Here is a 19,218-nt window from a genome sequence, read left to right on the forward strand (position 1 = left end):
CAAAGAATCAAGAAAATTAATCTAAAATCTCCACCAAGGTGTATGGTATACATGTTGCAATGTCTAAGATAAATTGAAAATGTTTCTCGAGAATTGCCAGAAATGCACTGATATCACCAGAGGGTGGTCTATATAATACGATGTAGACATGGGTACCACATTTTTTGCTCAGCAATTCTGCGTCATTACAAATGAATGAAAACTCAGGCATTAATTCGCATAGCATTCGATCAATAACTTGAATAGATATGCCGCCGACGCGTTTACATTGGCGATCAAAGTAAAAATGTTGATAACATGGAAACAAAAACGTATCTACTTCGTCCTGATACCAAATTTCGGAAAGCATGATAATGTCGAATGCAAAATTAAAACGTTGAAAAAAACATGGTCAGTTCATCACACTTACTACGAGCAGACTGCACATTCAAACGTATGATTGAAAGAAAGTTCAGGGGCTTTGATATTTTCTCGGTACAAAATACATCCCAGTAAACCAGAAATATTCCAGGTACGTCCCACAAAGGTCGCTCACGTCGCATATGTCCGCCGCATCTATGTGACGTTACCTGTACGTCCACAATGCGACTTGGAAAAGTGTCTATCGCTCTAGTATTTCTTGAGGTCCGCGTACGCGGTGGGGGGGCAAAAAGGGAGCCCGCGTCTCATATGGTAGAAGGCGAAAGCATATTTATTAACGCGCGGTCTGCATTGGTCTTGGATTGTGGCCGAAAGGTTGCTGGGCACCCCTCCCCATGTGGGGTGTGCTGCCAAAAATAGGTGCCTTTTTGCTTAATTAGTATGTGCAGCATTCATTTGCTATGGCAGTCAATCACTATCAATTCCAAATTGATTCAACACAGATATAGCATAAATTTTAAAATATCCCCGGAACATCAAAATATCCAAAATAGATGTCTATGCGACAGTTCTGGGATGTGAAATCAGTAGGAATCTGGCAGTCGCATGGATGTACGTTCTACGTAAACGGGCTCTCTGTGAAGCTCCCATGGATATCCTAACATCGAATTTGTGATATCGCGAGGACAAGCCTGGGACGTATATGGCTTGCTGGGATATATATAATGTAATAACGCTTAAAACAGTTTCTATGGTAAGCACAAAACAAAAGTTAACTTGCAATGTCCATCACGTAATTTTGCAGTGCAGCTCAAGACATTAAATTTCCATCAATTGAAATGGAATAAAAATGGTACCAATATGTGGCCAATGTTCCCGGCGAAAAAAAAATCCCTTGACCGCATGTCTCTTCGTTGCCACCGGTATTTACTGTGAATTTCTATCATGGTTGGTGGACCACCCTGAATATACACATACACGCATATTTTTGAGCGCTTTCCGTTCGTAAGATGGTACATCGCAAAATGATTTTATCTGCGTTACACTGACTTGACAATTGCTCTTCGTAGAATGAACGATACGTTGAGAAGGACAACGTTTTTGGTCTTCTTTACGTGCTTTATGTCAGAAATACTTTGGCACAGATAGCAATGCACGGTCGACAAGCATCGCAGATCGCAAGCACAGTATTAAGCATTTTCACTTTGTCTGTGATGTGTCGCTGTCATGCAGGATATCAGAAAAAAAGCTGTGAGAATATCTGGCAAATGCCCGGAGTCTTGTTACCCTTCTATGCTCTCCTGCATATTTTGTAGGAGATACGTGGATTCTCGAACGCTGTGTTTTACGACTGCATTTCCATATTTTTTATGCATGCAGCGACTGAGCAGATGCATTTGTTGATTGTTACACGCCTGTTTCCTTCCAAACAGTCCCTGCTAAGATGCTGCTAAAATCCAGGATGGTCCTTGTAGCCCATGGCATCGACACAGCTTGTAATGTCTCCGTCAACGACAACTTTTTGGGAAGCACAGTCAATATGTTTGTTCGATACGTGTTCGAGCTCAAAGGCATAATCAGGGTAATGTGCCTATTCTTGACATTAATAATAATAACAACTATGATCCCAATTCTTGACAAATTTTATGGTTTACGATTGCGCTATCTGCGTCAAGGTTCCACAAAGTTCATACCTCCATAGTACAAGGCACGTTAAAGTTTGTGGACCATCTATAGAGTGTCTTGATGTTACAGAATGTATGAACCCATTCTCGATAGGCGCATTACATGCGATAGCATACCTTTAACGCACTTTTGGGCCTCAGTGAAGCCGTCGCGTCAGTGGAGATGGGCCCTTTTACTGTCTCGATGCGCAATCTCCCCCTCGTTTATTTCTTTATCGGGCGCCTCGGCCGAGAAGGAACATTTCGGCGGGCAGGGGAATTTATTAGATTGGAATATCTTTACAATAGTGGTTCCTAAAACATGATAAGCCAAACATCTGATTCCTTTCAAGTGGCTGACATCTTGTTGATCTTTGGCTTGACGGCTTCCTTTATTGAATCGATTTTCCTGTATTCTATGAACCTTTCTTGTATCGTTTTCGTAGAGCGCATGCGTTCTGCTGAAACTTCCTAGTATCTGCATGGCGCGTTTTGTGTAATGTCGTCAATGTCGTCCGACACCACGGATGCCGCGACGTTACAGCGTAGGCGACATGCTGCGGAGCATTCGTGCAACGCCGGAATTGAACACTACCCAGACGAAGAGGAATCGTCCGTCCGAGTGATGGTGTACAGTCACACACGTACCTTAACGCTCATGGCATTAGGAATAAGTCGAAAGTTTTAGCAGATCGGCAGGTCTTTATAATAACCTTTCTGAAAACATAATACGCCTGATTTATTTGAAGTGGCTGACATCACGTTGCTGATCTTTGATTTGACATCCCTTTATCGTTCCGTAGAGCGCTGCCGATCTCCTAATCCTCCGAAAAGTTTTTTTTTCTTTTTTTGTTGTTGTTGTTCTTTTTATCCGAAACGTCGTTGGCGTCCTTCGTCTGCTGTGCTATCGTATTTCATGCAAGTTTGGCAGTGCGCAAAAAAGTATAGGGTAATTCTTCGAAAATTCGGCCACGCCGTGTACCTCGACGTCTTCGATCTTCCGGCGAAAAATATATTTGTTAGTTAACGCCAAACGGTGAAAAAAGAACTGTTTCCAATGCCCAAACTCTAGCCGTTGTCGAGACAGAGGGGGATAAAAAATCCCACTAGCCTCCGGCCTGACGCCAGTCGCGACTGTGAAGGCGCGAGTGTGTGTCTCCCTCTTGTCCGTGTCTGTTGCGCCGTAAGATGCATAAGGCTGCCCCCAACCGCAAGCGTGCGTTGCGCAAAGTGGAAACATTTTCTATGCGTCTCCTAGCACGTGCACAAGAAGTAGGCAACTTCATGTTGCTGTGAGTGACGTAGTTATTTTCTCAAAAAATGGCAAAGTTGCAAGCAAGCGCTAAAATGTCCCCTTTTTGACGCTTTCCTCAGTCGTGCGCGGCCCTGCAATCTTGTTCGAATAAAGCGGTGCACATGTTCATATGTTCGAATTACCGGGCATTTTCCCCCTTTGAAATACACATGGCTTTGCCGGGACCCGAGCGTCAGTTCGAATTACCAGTAAGTTCGGATTAAGAGATTTCGAATCAACTGAATTACACTTCTCTTCCCAACCCTATCTGCTATGGGTCCACGCACTAGACCTTCGGATACTTTTTATCACTATCACTTCATCGATCAGTTATCTGAATCTTCACTCGTCGCGACCAAATGCGAGCTTCCAAGACGCGGGTTTAGCGTGTAGCAACCGTTGCGTTTCTGCGATTAAATGAAGTATACATCCCCCAGGCGAAATACTCAAAGTTGCGAAAAGTTGCATATACGAGGGGTGTTCAAGTCAAACTGGGACTTTTCATTTTTCGCAAAAGTAAAACGAACTTGCAGGCGAGAAATTAGTTTTATATTTCAACGTAATCTCCAGCTGGCACTAATGCACTTGTCTCAACGTTTCACGAGGGCTTGGTTGCCAGCAGCGTAGAAATTCTTACCGGCGCGTAGCAGCCATGATCGGACCGCATTCTTGACCTCGTCGTCGCAGCTGAAGTGGAGGCCCCCAAGGAACGCCTTCAGTGGCCCGAAGAGATGGAAATCGCTGGGGGCGAGGCCTGGACGGTAAGGGGGATGTGGCAGCAACTCCCAGCCAAGTTCCTGTAAGGTGCGTGTCGTGAGATGCGCGGTATACGGGTATACGGGCGTGCATTGTCCTGTAGGAGGAGGACTCCTTTGGTGATATGGATCGGGCCGCTTTTGCTTCGGCGCCTTATGCACATCCCTGAGAACCTGGCAGTAATATGCACTATTGGTGGTGGTACCACTGGACAGAAAATCAACCTGAACAACGTCAGCCTTGTCCCAGAAAACCGTGGCCATGACCTTACCCGCAGACGGGGTGCTTCGGAACTTCTTGGGAGCTGGCGAGCCCTGATGCTTCCACTGTTTTGATGCGCGTTTAGACTCAGGAGTGAAATGGTGCACCCACGTTTCATCGCACGTGATAATCCGATCAAGGAACGGCAGTCTTTCCGTGTCGAAACGGTAAGTTAGCTCTTGGGAGATTTCCAGTCTTCTCTGCCGGTCAAACACGGAGAGCTGCCTCGGGACCCAACGGGCACTAACTTTCCGAAACTGGAGGTGTTCATGAATGATAGTGTTCAACGTTCCCACACAAAAATCCGTCTTTCGAGCCAGTTCGAGACATGTTATCTGTCGGTACTTGAGGATCAGGCGCTCCACAAGTTGGATGTTCTCAGGAACTCTGACACTGGGCTCTGAGCCGCCTCGGTCGGGCAGTGGCGTAACTAGGGTGTGGCAGGTGTGGACAGGTGCCATGGGCGCCAGGTGAACAGGGGCGCCATCATGTGGTCGGGTGTGAATGTGCCAGGTCGGGCACTCAACCTGGCACATTCATAAATGATCTAAGGCACCCGCCATTAGGGAGGTTGTAGTGTGAAACCTAGTGCGGACCACACGAAAACGCATCCCCAAGGACATCATGTTCACCATGTTGCCATGGGCGCAGGTAGCTCTAGATACGCCACTGCGGCCGGGACCGTCCCGCACTGATGTGTCGGCCGTCTCGGAACCGTTTGCGCCACTCAAACGCTTTGCTGCAGCTAAGTGTATTGTGGCCATACTGAGCATGAAGTCTTCTGTGAATTTCAGATGACTTTACGCCTTCATTCACGAGAAACTTCATGACAATTCGCTGTTCGATGTGTGTCACCTCATTGTCGGCCATCTTGTCCAGCACGTGTCTTCTGTTTTGCACAAACTTTGGACCACCACGTGGTGAACGCGGAGGCCTGTCGCGTGTGAAAATGACGAAAAAGAAGTAGCGCGAGCCATTTGTGCACTCAGGAGACAGAAAGTCCCAGTTTGACTTGAACACCCCAGATGCATTAAGTGTAATACAAGCTCTACGTTTCATTGATATTGGTTTTCCACTTCGTTCTTGCGAATGTTTGTAGCCATTGTTATGCATTATGGCTACCATAAATACACTTGTAGGGTACACAAGGACCAGCAGGCAAGGCTGAATGACAACAAGTTCTTAATGTGGCAGCCAGGCCACAACTGAAAGAATGACTATGATACGCGCGCCCGATAGAAAATCATGCGCGAGTTACATGTCGTGACGTGATGTCCACGGCGGCGCTCGTCGTCCATTTTCATCCGTTGTTACATGCCTCCCCCCCCCCCCCGCTAGTGCTGTCGGCCCACGTGACGTGTCTCTCGATGGGCTTCGGGCAAAAAGGGGAAGGGTTGGTTGATGCCGGGATACCAAGCGTTGGAGGGAAACGGTTCCAGTCTGAGGAATCGGTGGTGTAGGAGTCGACGGTGGCAAGGTCATCTAGGCCGGCTTTAACCTGACGACGGCAATCACGTCTTCTCGGCCGTTGATAGAAATGCGTAAATTCTTGCCCTAGCGGCCGAAGACGGGATGAGGACCGGAGTAGGACGGCGTGAGCGACTTCCGCACAGCGTTCGTGCGCAGGAAGACGCGCGTTGCGGATGACAGGTCTTGGGGGACGTGAGCACGGCGTGTGGAGGAAGCGCGGATGGCAACGGGTCGGAGTGTGTCAAAAAAACGATGAAGGCGGTCCAGGTAAAGGGATGGGGACGGTTCGGGAGAGGGCGGCACGAAGAAGTCGGCTGGAAGACGCAGAGCACAGCCGTACACAAGGTCAGCCGCACCGCACTCGATGTCGGTCTTGACGGCTGCGCCGATGCCGAGGAGCACCAAAGGCAGGTGGTGTACCCAGTGTGTCCTTCGTGGGCGACGAGGGCGGCCTTCAAGTGGCGATGAAGGCGCTCTACGAGGCCGTTAAATGCAGGGTGATATGATGCGGTTCGGACGCGAGTTGTTCCGAGGAGGTCGGTGAGGCCATTGAATAAACGGCTCTCGAATTGTGGGCTCCGGTACGTTGTGACTAGGGACGGCACGCCGAACCGAGAGACCCACGACGCGACGAAGGTGTTGGCGACGGTCTCAGCGGTGGCGTCTGCCATCGGAGTGGCCTCGGGCCAACGTGTGAAGCGGTCGACAGCGGTTAGGATATAGCGGCAGCCATCAGATGATGGGAGAGGGCCGACTATATCAAGATGCACGTTGTCGAAACGCGCGTCAGGATGCTGGAACTTCCCGAGGCGGGCGGAGGTGTGGCGGTGGACCTTCGCACGCTGGCAGCGGTGACAGGAGCGAACCCAGGCGCGGATGTCTCGGTTGATTGAAGGCCACACGAAGCGGTCCGCGACAAGCTTTAGAATTGCCCCGATGCCACGGTGCGCAAGTCATGGAGAGAAGAGAAGACGGCCCGGTGACACGTGACAGGAACGAGAGGCCTAGGTTGAGGAGTCGACGTGTCGCAACAGATGGTAACGGAAGTGCCGGGAACGGGGAAGTCTTGCAGCTTGAGGGGGGCGGTGTTCGGTGCGCAAACACTTCAGCTCTTCATCATGGAGTTGGGCAGAAGCGAGGGCTTCGTGCGAAAAGCGCTGCGTGGTGGTAGAAAGTGCGGCAATGCGACTTAAGGCGTCGACAGGAGCGTTTCCTTCTCACGGTACGTGCCTGATATCTGTGCACATTTCAGCAAGATAGGCGAGCTGTCGAATCTCCCTTGGGGAATACCGGCGGCTGGCAGAGTGGAAAGCGTAGGTCAAGGGCTTGCGGTCGGTTAAGATGGAGAAAGCGCGACCTTCCAGGAAGAAACGGAAATCCCTGACCGCGAGGTATGCGGCCAGCAACTCGCGGCCAAAAGTGCTGTAGCGCTGCTCGGTAGGTTTGAGGGCCTTCGAGAAAAAAGCTATGGGGCGCCATGCTGTGCCAATCTGCTGCTGCAGCACCGCGCCGACGGCTATACCAGAGGCGTCAACCATGAGTGTAGTCGGCGCGCCGTGCCGGGGACGGCAAAGCAGAGAGCAAGCGGCGAGATCGGCCTTGATCTTGAGGAAACTCGATTCGGCGTCAGAATTCCACAGCAACTTCTTTGCAGCTCGGCTCGACTGAGAGAGAATGGCTTCAAGGGGGCGAAGGGTTTCCGCGCAGTGCGGAATGAAACGCCTATAGAAATTGATGAGGCCGAGGAAGCGTCGAAGTTGCCGGATGGACTGGGGCTGCGGAAAGTTGGAGACAGCCTGGACCTTGGAGGGAAGCGGTGTTGTGCCCTCCGGGGAGACGTTGTCCCCAAGGAACTCTGTGGATGACACTCCGAATTCGCACTTTTGTACATTGACAACAATGCCGTGAGCGGCAAGGCGTGAGAAGAGCAGGTGGAGATGATGTTCGTGCTCTTCTGGAGACGAGCTGGCCACAAGCAAGTCGTCAATGTATGCGAAGACGAAGACGAGGCCCCTGATAATGTTGTTTATAAAACGTTGAAACGTTTGGGCCGCGTGGCGGAGACCAAATGGCATCCGCGGAAACTCGTACAGCCCAAACGGAGTCGTAATTGCCGTTTTCTTTATGTCTTCAGGGGCGACGGGGATCTGGTGATATGCTTTCATGAGGTCGATTTTACTGTAGGTGGTAGTGCCGTGGAGGTTGACCGTGAAGTCTTGCAACCGCGGGAGCGGGTAACGGTCAGGCACACTAACAAGGTTCAGTGCACGGTAATCACTGCAGGGGCGCCAGTCGCTGTCTTTTTGGGCACCATGTGCAAAGCGGAGGACCAATTGCTAGAGGAATGTCTGGCTACACCGATGGAAAGCATATGCTCAAATTCCGCTTTTGCAATCTTGAGCTTCTCCGGAGCTAGTTGACGTGCCCGGGCGAAAGCAGGTGCTCCGGTGGTCCGTATATGGTGCACGACATCGTGTGCGACTGGGCGCGACCAATCAGAAGGTTGTGTGTTCAAATCACGTTCGGGTCACCAAACTGTAGGGTACAGAAGGACCAGCAGGCAAGGCTGAATGACAACAAGTGTTTAATGTGGCAGCCAGGCCACAACTGAAAGAATGACCATGATACGCGCGCCCGATAGAAAATCATGCGCGAGATACGCGTCGCGACGAAACGTCCATGGCGGCGCTCGTCGTCCATTTCTGTCTGCTGCTACACACTCGTGCATGCCATTATACAGAAGGCCTCGAATTTGGGTCCATTTCAGAAATATAAGGGTACATATCTATCTTTCGTGGAGGTTCGGAACGCGACAGAGGTTTACGGCAATATGAATTGGTTCACGGAAATATTTCTCGTGTCAGCGATTTTTCTTAGAGAGATCTCCGATTAAATACTTCGGTTAAAGAATGATAGTTCATAAAAAGGCTCCAGCAGACAGTTTTGCTTTTCGGCTACTGCATTGGATTTGTTTCGTGCTTTGGCTACTACGGCGTTGTCCGATTAAATGGAGTAAACACGCATTTTTGACATTCGATTCACAACATGCAGGAAACGGGGAATCGGATACAAGTAGCATGTGAGTCACCCGTTGCTTACGCCTTGCGCCAGTACGAGATACAGGCGAAGGAATATCCGGTCTACCCAACATGTCCACCCAGCAGTCAGAAAGGAAATTGCCACATCAACCACATTAGGAAAATGCAGTGTTCTTTCAGTTGGGATTGGGGACCATCGTTTCCCTCCCAAGGAATTTGGTGAGTGTGTGCTATTCTTATTACACATCTAGCAATAGGAGATAAATTGTTTTGGGGTAACTAACTCACTACACTCACTCATGAAGTACAATGAGGGCTAGAGTAGCACCACAATCGGAACGCAAGAATAATGCCGCAAAGGTACACACACACACGCACACATATACATTAGATGATGATGAGATGGGCGATTCACCGCCGTTGAGGCAAAGCTACGGCTCTCACAGTCCAACGCATTTCTGCTCAATATATTGCTCAACCTTCGTCGTTGTGTTCAACATGTTATGTGTGTGAAGATTCGGAACATATTCTTCTGGAATGTGCGCGGTTTCACTATGCCCGTTTACAACTTCAGAGATACCGGGACCATCTTGATAGCCGACCTTCTGACGTCGTGAAAATGCTGAGCGAATTGCCAATGGTTCATGACCGGGGTGCACAGCTCTCACTCATCACCTTCGTTATGAGCATAGCAGAGCTCCCGTATTTTTAGATTTTTTTCTCTCTCTCTCTCTTTCTTTCTTCTCTGAGTTGAGTTGAATTGAGAAGAAAAAAATGGAGTGAGAATCACTCATTACGAGAGCCGGCCTTTCCAGATCACTTAGAAAAACAAAAACGACTAACTACAATAAGAACAATGAGTGACAGACACTCACACACACTGTCCACACACACATTTTTCTCTACCAGATCTCGATTGTCCCGCAGTGAGCGGGCTCACATCTCCACTTGATTTCTCCTGTCGTCGTCATCATTATCATCATCATCATCATTACGTCACAGAAAGTTGCGAAAAAGTACAGACACAGGTGCAAAAGTTTGCTACTACACTGTAATTCGAAAATGTGTTCTAATGGAGTGGAAAAGGTAGATTTCTCATTTCTACTCTTTTCACGTCAGATTTACACCTCACAAAAGGAGAAAGGATGGTCATCTACCTCTTCGTTTGAGAGGAAGGCGTATAAGAGGTGTACGAACTTCGCGAGGAAGCGGTAACGCGTACATCTTACTCCTTCTTACACCTTATCTCCTCGACCGCTCCGCCGCCGTGCACTTTCATCCGCGCATGTAGGACACATAGTTCCCAATATTTTTCAACATTTAAACACATTAAATCTCAAATATACATTTCCCTAATGATATAAAACAGGTGAAATCTGTCTCTCGTTGGTCGCCAGTCGTCACCAACGCCAGCAAATTATTTGTGAACATGTTTGATTCTGCCGCACTCTTGCACCCTTACGCGACCTTTCACGTCGGTCTGGACAGCGCCTCCTCTATTACTCAGTGCCTCTCCATTTGGTCCACTGATCTCTATCTATAAAGGCTGGATGGCGCATGGGAGAGGGGCTCGCGGGGGAGAGGCGTGCATTCGGGCCGCCATGTTGGGAGGCCCTAAAGCGCAGTGTGCGCCCATAGAAAACAATGGGAGGCAACGGAGATTGTGAGTATTTATAGCGCTGCAGGCGTTGATCGTTGCTTGTCATCACACAATTTTGTAAGGTGCCAGTATAATGATGTATCCTAACAGTGTTTCAAAGGTGTCCTGCCGTTCGATTCTTAATTACGTTATGTTTTGCATTCCGAAACTAGACCGTCACAGCAGTGCAGCGCTGGGGATTGTACTACAGTACGTTTCCCAGCCAATATTTCAATAAGAAACGGCTTGAGGTTAACAACAACCATGTATATAATATCCCGTACCGCGTTCTGAACAAAAATTGTTCAATAAAGAACGGTCCGGGAAAAGATATACTCGCATGGCAGAAAGAGATCGTTCTGTAGAATCACAGCCGTTGTTTTAGCCGTGTATGCGTTTAGTATGATTTATATCAAGCATCGCCTTAGAAAGAGCCTTTTAGTAAACGACAGCGGTGCTTTGCCTCGCAAATATGGACACACCGAAGCAGCGCAAATAATTACTTCACGCAATTAGATCACACTCGTTAGGACAGTTAATCAGGTAGTGATGTAAGCTTAATCAATTAAGTTACTTAGAAAGTGGTAACACCTCCTTGAGACACAGGACTTATCTCTCTTTGAAGTACAGCCCTTCTATGTTTGTTTGTTGCTTCCTTCATTTGTTCTGCGTATTTGCAGGCGCGGTTGTGCCAAACTGAATGTCCATCTCGAGTACTCACATGCTTTTGCTGAATACAATTGCAGCGTGAGCAAAGCTGCTTAGGGACGGGGGCCTGCTATCCAGCACTGGCTTTGTCATGCTTGTTATGTGGAGCACGTTACAGAAAATGCAGCTCCACATCTGAAACACCAATCAGTATCATCGTCATCTAAAAGGGGCACCGTTGTGAGACCAGACACGCTTTCTGGAGATCTTCTATGGCACTTTCCGCAGTTTGCACAATTTTCTTCAGCATCGAAGTCTCTCATAGGAACCACTTTCATTAACTGTGACTCCCATCTTACCCTTTGATGTGCAAGGGCCCTCTTGCACTACACACGTATGGTCTGCAAATTGCAACAGAACGATTTGGAGCTTGAGACAGTTGTGCTTTTGTCATTTTGGACCTCGTGTATCCTGTCTGTGAAGCGTAAACAAAAAAGTCTAACACGATATGCTTTTGTAAAGAAGATCACTGATGATGAGTAAAGAGAGTATACATATTTCAAGATCAACATTTATTTCTTGCACTTATGCGTTTCAGGATACAATGAACGTGCAGGGAGGTCGCAAAAGACTACATTTATTGTTTTCTGACCTTCCTACAATGACAGTATATATTTTAGGGATGACAATGGACAGGTACACTCTCTAAATTTGTAGCACTCAATTTTAGGTTGGAATGAGCAAAGGATAGCAACTTCCCTCCTGATATTTTCTCATATATGCTGAATTTTAAATTTAATGTGATCAACAGTAGATGTAAACAACATCAGTACCAGAGAAATGCATCCTCAATAAATAAATTTCTTCTTATAGCATATATGTGCATGCCTATCAACTGAAACAATTATCACAGTTTCCTGACATGTTTTAATTTCTGAGAGTGTACTGTAGAGGCTGCTTAGATCTACAACAGTTCATACAAGGTATTATATACTGTGAATGTCTTTCAAAATCACATGTGACACATATGCCTTTACTTTCTGGAGGTGCTGTGGTAGTCAAAGTTTGTGGGCATTACGCAGGTTCTGCACCCATTTCTTGAGTATGTCGAAGCAGCTGTGAAGTAACCTGTATTGATGATTATTCCAATTTTTATGGTGCATCGACAACAAAGGCAATAATACATCAGAACATTGGTTTGGGTGCAACCAGTTAAAAATGAATGTTGTTTAATAAATGCATTGGACAAATGTTAAAACATCAGTTTAAAACATGGCTTACAATCCCTGTATCTTCTAAAAATTGAGAAGATTAAAAACTATTCTAATAAGAATATGGGGAACTCTTCTAAAAAGAATTATAATTATTATATTGCTGGGTGAAGGAGCCTAAGGTGTGTTTCTGATGTGAACATGTAAGAAAATGTGCAAATTTGAGAGAGGCTGACCACAGTGCGTGCACTGAGGTGGTTCCTTCCTGTAAAGTAGAAACCAGTGGATGAGGAACTTGATACTTATCTGTACTCCCAGTCATATCACACTGCACAGATTATTCACTGGGTAGTCCACATGACGAAACCTGTATTGACGAGAGACCACTTTTGCCTTAAAAACTGCTACAAATAGCACGGCACGCACAAATTATTATTATCTAACAAGCTGACGATACAGCTGAGACACAAGGCGTTATCCAAGTCGCGCCACACCACCGTCACGTAGCATTCTGTGTCACAAATCAAACCAAGGCACAAAACAATACCAATACATGAAAAAAGGTGACAATCTTGGTCTAATTATGACGTAATATCGTAGAACGTGAAGAAAAACAATGTGCAAGTTTCCGGCGATGCAGAATCAAAAATAAAATGACGTAATACCGAACTTGTGCGCGAAGGTAACTCAAAGAAGTGAATGTGGCACTTGCTTCCGCAGAGAACACCGTGTACCATGCTAGCAATGCATGCAAAAAAAGCGCTCGAGTGCTCGCACATATATTGATGACAACACTACCAGTGTACTATAACATGTTCTTTCAAGCACATTATGCACTCAAACTGTATTTGCCACAAGGTAACATGCAAGTGTGCTCGATTGAACCTCGGAAGAGCGATCAAGCAACCTGCATCCAGTGCTCGTTTTGTGCAAAAAAACACTTCATAATGGTCAACTAAATATACAGAATGGACGCCTATTTATTCCTTGATAAAGAATTACTCACCTGTATAAATTTAGGCCCTGTAACTTTGCCAGTACGGTTGGTACGACCGTAATTGCAAGAAGTTGCCACGATCGCTGCGGCGACTGTTGTGGGTACAGTAAGATGGCGGCCGGTTTCCTCACGCTCGCGCTCCCTATCCGCGATCCAGCCTTTTACAATCGGGATCAGTGATTTGGTCAGAGGTGCCGTACTGCGCACGTGTATTAGTTCACGTTCTCTCGTTTGACGGCGCCACTACCCTACACCCAGGTCTGACGCGCGCTGACGTCACCTGCCGCACATGTTCATGTTTTGATGTTTTCTTTGTAATCACTCGCAAGGAAGTGCTTGCTGCACACGACGAAACAGTTGGAAGTAGTGTTCGGCTCCCAATCTTTCCTCGCTATCACTTTCTACCACTTCTTTCGTAACGCGAGATCCGCAGGCACCTCATGAAACGATACCCCTTGCTCCTTTTTCTTGGTCCCAGAAGTAAAAAAATGGCAGAAGGCAGTACGCAGTACCGCATTTTTCGAAACGTTCGAAACCGCGCTTCTCGAAATCAGACAAGAGCGCATAGCAGACGACAAGGGGTATAGGGAAGTGGCGCCCTCTACGTGCCCTCCGCGGGAAAGGGAAGCGACTCTGCGCATCTGCAAATGGACAGGCATTGAGTAATAGAGGAGTGCACTGGTCTGGAGCAGGTCTCAATAGCTCCCCGCATTCGCAGCAGTAGAAAAATATTTCACGTCATAGTCACGTGGTATTACTGCGTCATGCATGACGGATGCCCATTGGCCGAGGGTGGTTGCGCGTTCCGGGATTGGTTGACAAAGTTTGGAAATAGCTGACAGCTCACTCTTTTCGCGGGCAGGCGGGCACCTACAAGGAGGGTCGCAGCGTCTCGGCGTCTCGCCCATGTCGGTTGACCACAACGCGCAAAGAGCAAGCGTATTCGCAGGTTTGTTTTGTGAGTTATAGTGACTCTGTCCATGTACTGTTTCCCGATACATGTATCATCCCACGAACAGTCTAGCCGGTTCGGAACTGAAATGCTATGGTGGGCTGACGCCTGAGTATGGTGAACTATTGTGGAATCCCACGCACTCGTGGGTCTCGCTCGCTTCCACAAGTAGACTGTGTATATGTGTTTTTCAAGTTCGAACTTGGTTTGGTTGCAGTCTATTCAACGAACGAAACGTCCTGTACGCACGGTGAATATATGACTCAAACTTTTGAGTCAATACATTGCATCAAATAAATGTCTATTTCGCCTGTCAAAAATGTGTCTTTGTTATTTTGGAATAACGTGCGCGAGGCATGAAAACCAATAGAAGTCGATGGTAGCCAGGACCGGCCGAAAGGCGAGCCAAACGGAGAGGCTCCTGATTGGCTGGCTGCTAGGCATCATGACGCATTTTTATTGGTCGCATGCCCAGTGTTGCCTGAATTATCTCAAACTATGGGCTCTATGGGGAGCTGTTGGCGCCTGGTCTGGAATGTGGCGGACGAAGGTTTGTGTTCGGTCGTTCTCAAGTTTTCACTGGTGCTGAGACGTTAAGATCGTTATGTGTGAAACTCACAGTTATCATGGAACAACAACAAGATTACAACACTTATTTTGAACTTTATTTTATTAGTTATCAAGGAATTGATACTTTGCGGAAGGGTTCTTCAGATTGAATGCATTTGGCAGTAGGTCCACCCACGACCGTGATAGATGTTCTTGAATACGGTAAGGCTTAACAAAACCGTTTCATACTCATAACCTTTGTTCGATGGAATCAATTCAGCGAATTCTTTATCATTTTCAGGTTGCATACCAGGTTGACTGGTAATGAGGTTTGTCACTGTGATTGAAACACAGGTGAGGTCATGTTGCTTTACAGGTCCTTACATTGTGGTGAGTCGCTTACGACGTACGTCATTATTTTATTTTATCTTCTTCTTCTTTTTCGTTCCTTTTTTTTTTTTGCAGTCTTATCGTGCAAATTTGCCGCTGAACGTTCGAACGCTGGAAAAGACACGATTTCAACAAAATTGTCCACAGAGGGGTCATGGTATTAATGTGTCAGAACTTGCAGTGTTTCTGTAGGTACCGTGACTTTTCCAATTTGCATTTCTTTTTGCAGTGTGTGGTGGTCGATACTGGACACTTCGATACTAATGGCCAAGCTGGTTTGGATTCGAATTTGGATGCATGTAGCATTTCACTCTTTGTACCTGTTTCGTGCCTCTGTGGCTAATAAATATGTGTAACAGTTTACATTCGTTCTTCTGCGGTGCCAAACTGAAAGCCTCTCGTTCGGGATCGTATTTCACTTCTCATTTGGTATATCATGTGGGCTACAGAACTCCATCGAAGGAGTATATCTACTACAGCAGAGAAGGAGTACATACTTACTCCTTCAAAAAGTGGTAAAGAAACTCCTCTGGAGGTGTTCGCTATGGCACAAGCCGTTTACTCCTCTTCTGGAGTTAATGTGTACCTTTTTGGATAACGGTGTGCGATTTTGAAACGAACCCCACAATGATTGTATGATGTCTCATCCCTGATTCTCGAAGATGACTTTTCCCTTTTTTTTAGCCTTTGCCTCTCATATTAACCTCTGTGCAGCGGCATCACCACCAGCAATGGGGTAGACGATCGCCCGTGGCGATGAAACTCCCCATTCATCATCTCTCAATAAAGTTGTTGTTGTTAACGTCTGTGAAGTGGGGTGTGGTCCTGTGGCTACTACGGGGAAACTTGTAATATCACCACTTGTCCATCATTTATTGTTGTTATTGTTTTTCTGGAACCGAGGGGCGTGGAGTGTATAAGAAGGTACAGAGAAAATCTCGGCCCGACAAGGAAAAACGTGGCTTGAAACTCATAAACCTTATATTACGATTCAACTGAATCTTCTTTAACCCATGAAAAAAGAAATCCAACGTCTGCTCTCCGAAATATGCTACGGCTGCTCCTATCACCTCCAGCGAACCTCTTTCTTTTCTAACTTTTTTTTTTCAGGTTTGGAAACAAAATATAGTCCGTTAATTCGGGCACTACCAGTTTGCGCGCCTGACGCCACACTGTAGCGGTGCCGCTGCAGTCAGCAGATTGTTTACTTGGTGTGGGCAAAACAGCAATCAATTGGAGTGACTGGAGTGATCGTCTTCATGCAAAGTGGGCATGCCGTAAAGCCTCCGTGCACACAGCCAGTAGTATAGTCTCATTACGCACAACGACATCCTTTTTCTAATCCAGTTTAAGGAATTTCTAATCCACCACCAGCCTAATCTAATCCAGGTCAAGCCACTTCTAAGTCTTCTGGTTGGTTGGTCACAACTCCACCACTTCACGCTCATTGATCGATCCAGGCTCCACTCTTCATGGTGATCCATCCAATTTCTATGTGATTGGCTACCCTTCATTGCCACCACATCAGCTGACTGGCTCATAGACACCAAAATGATAGTGAGTGACAACTTAAGTCCTACAATTGTTCTAAGCCCTACAACTCGTCCGTGGAAGGCTCAAGCGATTGGCTACCAGCCTTTGCACGACGCCTCCGCTGCGCGATGTAGTGCAGGCTCTCTCTCCCCCCAGTCTTCACCTGGCCGTGCGGCACTAAATTCGAGCGCGCGCGGAGCGATTCTTCTGTGGGGGCGGAGTCAAGTGTATAACTTGTGTTGTCGCTGGCCAAATCCTATTCAATTCTAAGTCTGCTCATAGGCTTCCAAATTACTCACCTGTCTATTGGTCCAGGGTGGTCACTTCCATTCATTTCTAAAACCTAGTACCCGGAGGTACCCGATTTCGAATCCCGATGCGGGCTGTGCTGTCTGGGGTTTTTCCTGGGTTTTCCTCAGACACTTTCAGATATATGTCTGCACAGTTCCCTTAGAAATCAGCTCAGGATGCACATTCCCCAAGGCCGTCAGTCATGACGTTGCCCACCTTTGTGAGGCCGACAACGGCAAGCCCTTTCACGAGCACCACCACCACCACCTTCTAAAACCTAGTGATTGGCCTATTGGCTGCCGCTCATAAATGCTCGATAGACTCATTTGTCATTTCCACTCTCTGGTTACTCGCTCACATGCTTTCAACTGCTTATTGGTTCATAATTCCAGCTGCATCATAGGCAACCACTCATTGATTAGTCTCACTCATTTCTGGGCCAGCTCACAGTTCCCCCAAATTGCTTATTGGTCTGGGATGCCTTCTTATTAGACCTGGGTGGCTCTCCGCAATGGTTGACACACAAACACGGGAAATAGTTTTAAATGTTTATTGACTAAAGCATGGCAGTCTCTGAGATATTGTAGTTCTCTCAGGGGCACTTCCAGGCACACTGTACATCTCTGCTAACATCCATAGCGTTCTTCACATAGGTACTATGTGGATCACCCAGGCATTCGTCCTTCTCCATCCATGGCCCAGCGGCATTAATTCTCTTTGTGCACATCTTCTGAAGTGATGAAAGAACATTATGAGCTTCACTATTTATATCACCCTTTTAAACTCACCATATTCTCAGCTTTCATAAGGATAGGAGCCGATGTCATTGCAGAAGTATCTCTTGTCGTCAAATGCCATCAGACTTCACATTTCTGATGATGGACATACACTGCTTCTTTTCAATGATTGACACTTGTTCATTCGATACGGTTGTGTGATTGAACAAGGTATCGCAGTGTGTCTCATGAAGAAGGTGCTTGCATACAATATTTTTTTACCCCTTTAGCTCTTGCAATTTTCTTTTCTCCAGCTAGTTTGATGGAGTACATTTTAGCTTTCAAGCATATTACCGTATTTTCCAGAGGATAACGCGCACCCCTAAAAACGGGACGAATTTGAAAAACGTTCGATGTATAACGCGCACCGCAATGGTTCTACAAGCTTCTGTACTGCCACCAGTATACACAATAAACCAAAGCGGTGTGTCATATATGAATACGCTCTATTTGAAACACATTTAGTAAAATCCGTTAAACTCCGATGCAACAGCGTCGCTGCCATAGTACACTTCAGTCTCCTCTCTGCTTTCCGTTTCGCGTCCCTTCTCAATCACGCCATTCTTCTGAAATGAATTCAAGCTTATTGACTGCTGAATAGCATCCTTAAGCAGCATCATTAACCTTTTATGAAGCTCTGTGCGCTTTTGCCGGTTTTGTCAACTGACCCTGAGAGATATGGGGAAAAGCCACAGCACACTCTGGAAGAGGATACAATTTGTACGTCACCGACCTGAAAAGGAACTCTGCAGGAAAATATTTCCGTGTATCACACGCACCGTTAGATAACGCGCAGGACCTCTTCAGAACACTTTTTTACTGTATAAAGTGCGCGTGATACACCAGAAAATATGGTACTTCTTCGATAAGTACACTACCAGTTTCGCTTTTGAAAGCCCCATGTCTTCCACGATTCTTTTAACTGTACAGTGGATGATCCTGCTCGAAGGAAGACAGATCTAAGTCGTCATTGGCGATCGCTCATAACTGATCTTCGTAGTTCTTGCAGAACAGGCCGAGGATCAGAGAATCCGTGTCAAAGTAGCAGGTAATCACTGCACATGTGAGCTTACCCAGCAAACCATCAATATCCCACAGACCTCCCGAATTGGTCTCATATGTCACAGATGTCACCTGTATCCTCACTACGTCCGCTGTATATCCACCATGAGACGTCACAAATATCCCCGAGTGAATATTCTGTGGATATACTATGAATACTACTACAATGACGTTTATTTACGTTAGAATAAAGATTTATTGTGGCAATAGCAGCCATTTCCAGCATTCTCAGAATGTGTGACAATTACATTTTTTTAATCAAAATGTTATAAACTTTCTTTAAATAAATAACTTATCACTTCAGACATGTCCAACAGTAACAAATAA

The 19,218-nt window shown here is 46.7% G+C and overlaps 1 protein-coding gene across 5 annotated transcripts in view; it reads left to right on the top strand.

The window, feature by feature from the left end:
* Positions 1-19,218, top strand: part of LOC135385866 (beta-mannosidase-like) — a 92,305-nt gene that overhangs the window by 13,742 nt on the left and 59,345 nt on the right. For 4 of the 5 annotated variants that reach the window (XM_064615437.1, XM_064615435.1, XM_064615439.1 and 1 more), the window contains 2 exons: positions 1,794-1,942; positions 8,857-9,062. In XM_064615437.1, the coding sequence (XP_064471507.1) occupies positions 1,794-1,942; positions 8,857-9,062 (355 nt within the window). The remainder of the gene's footprint in view (positions 1-1,793; positions 1,943-8,856; positions 9,063-19,218) is intronic. The other variant, XM_064615440.1, reaches the window with a different exon arrangement.

The sequence above is a fragment of the Ornithodoros turicata genome, chromosome 2 (genome assembly GCF_037126465.1).
Source record: "Ornithodoros turicata isolate Travis chromosome 2, ASM3712646v1, whole genome shotgun sequence".
In the NCBI taxonomy this organism is placed as follows: domain Eukaryota; kingdom Metazoa; phylum Arthropoda; class Arachnida; order Ixodida; family Argasidae; genus Ornithodoros; species Ornithodoros turicata.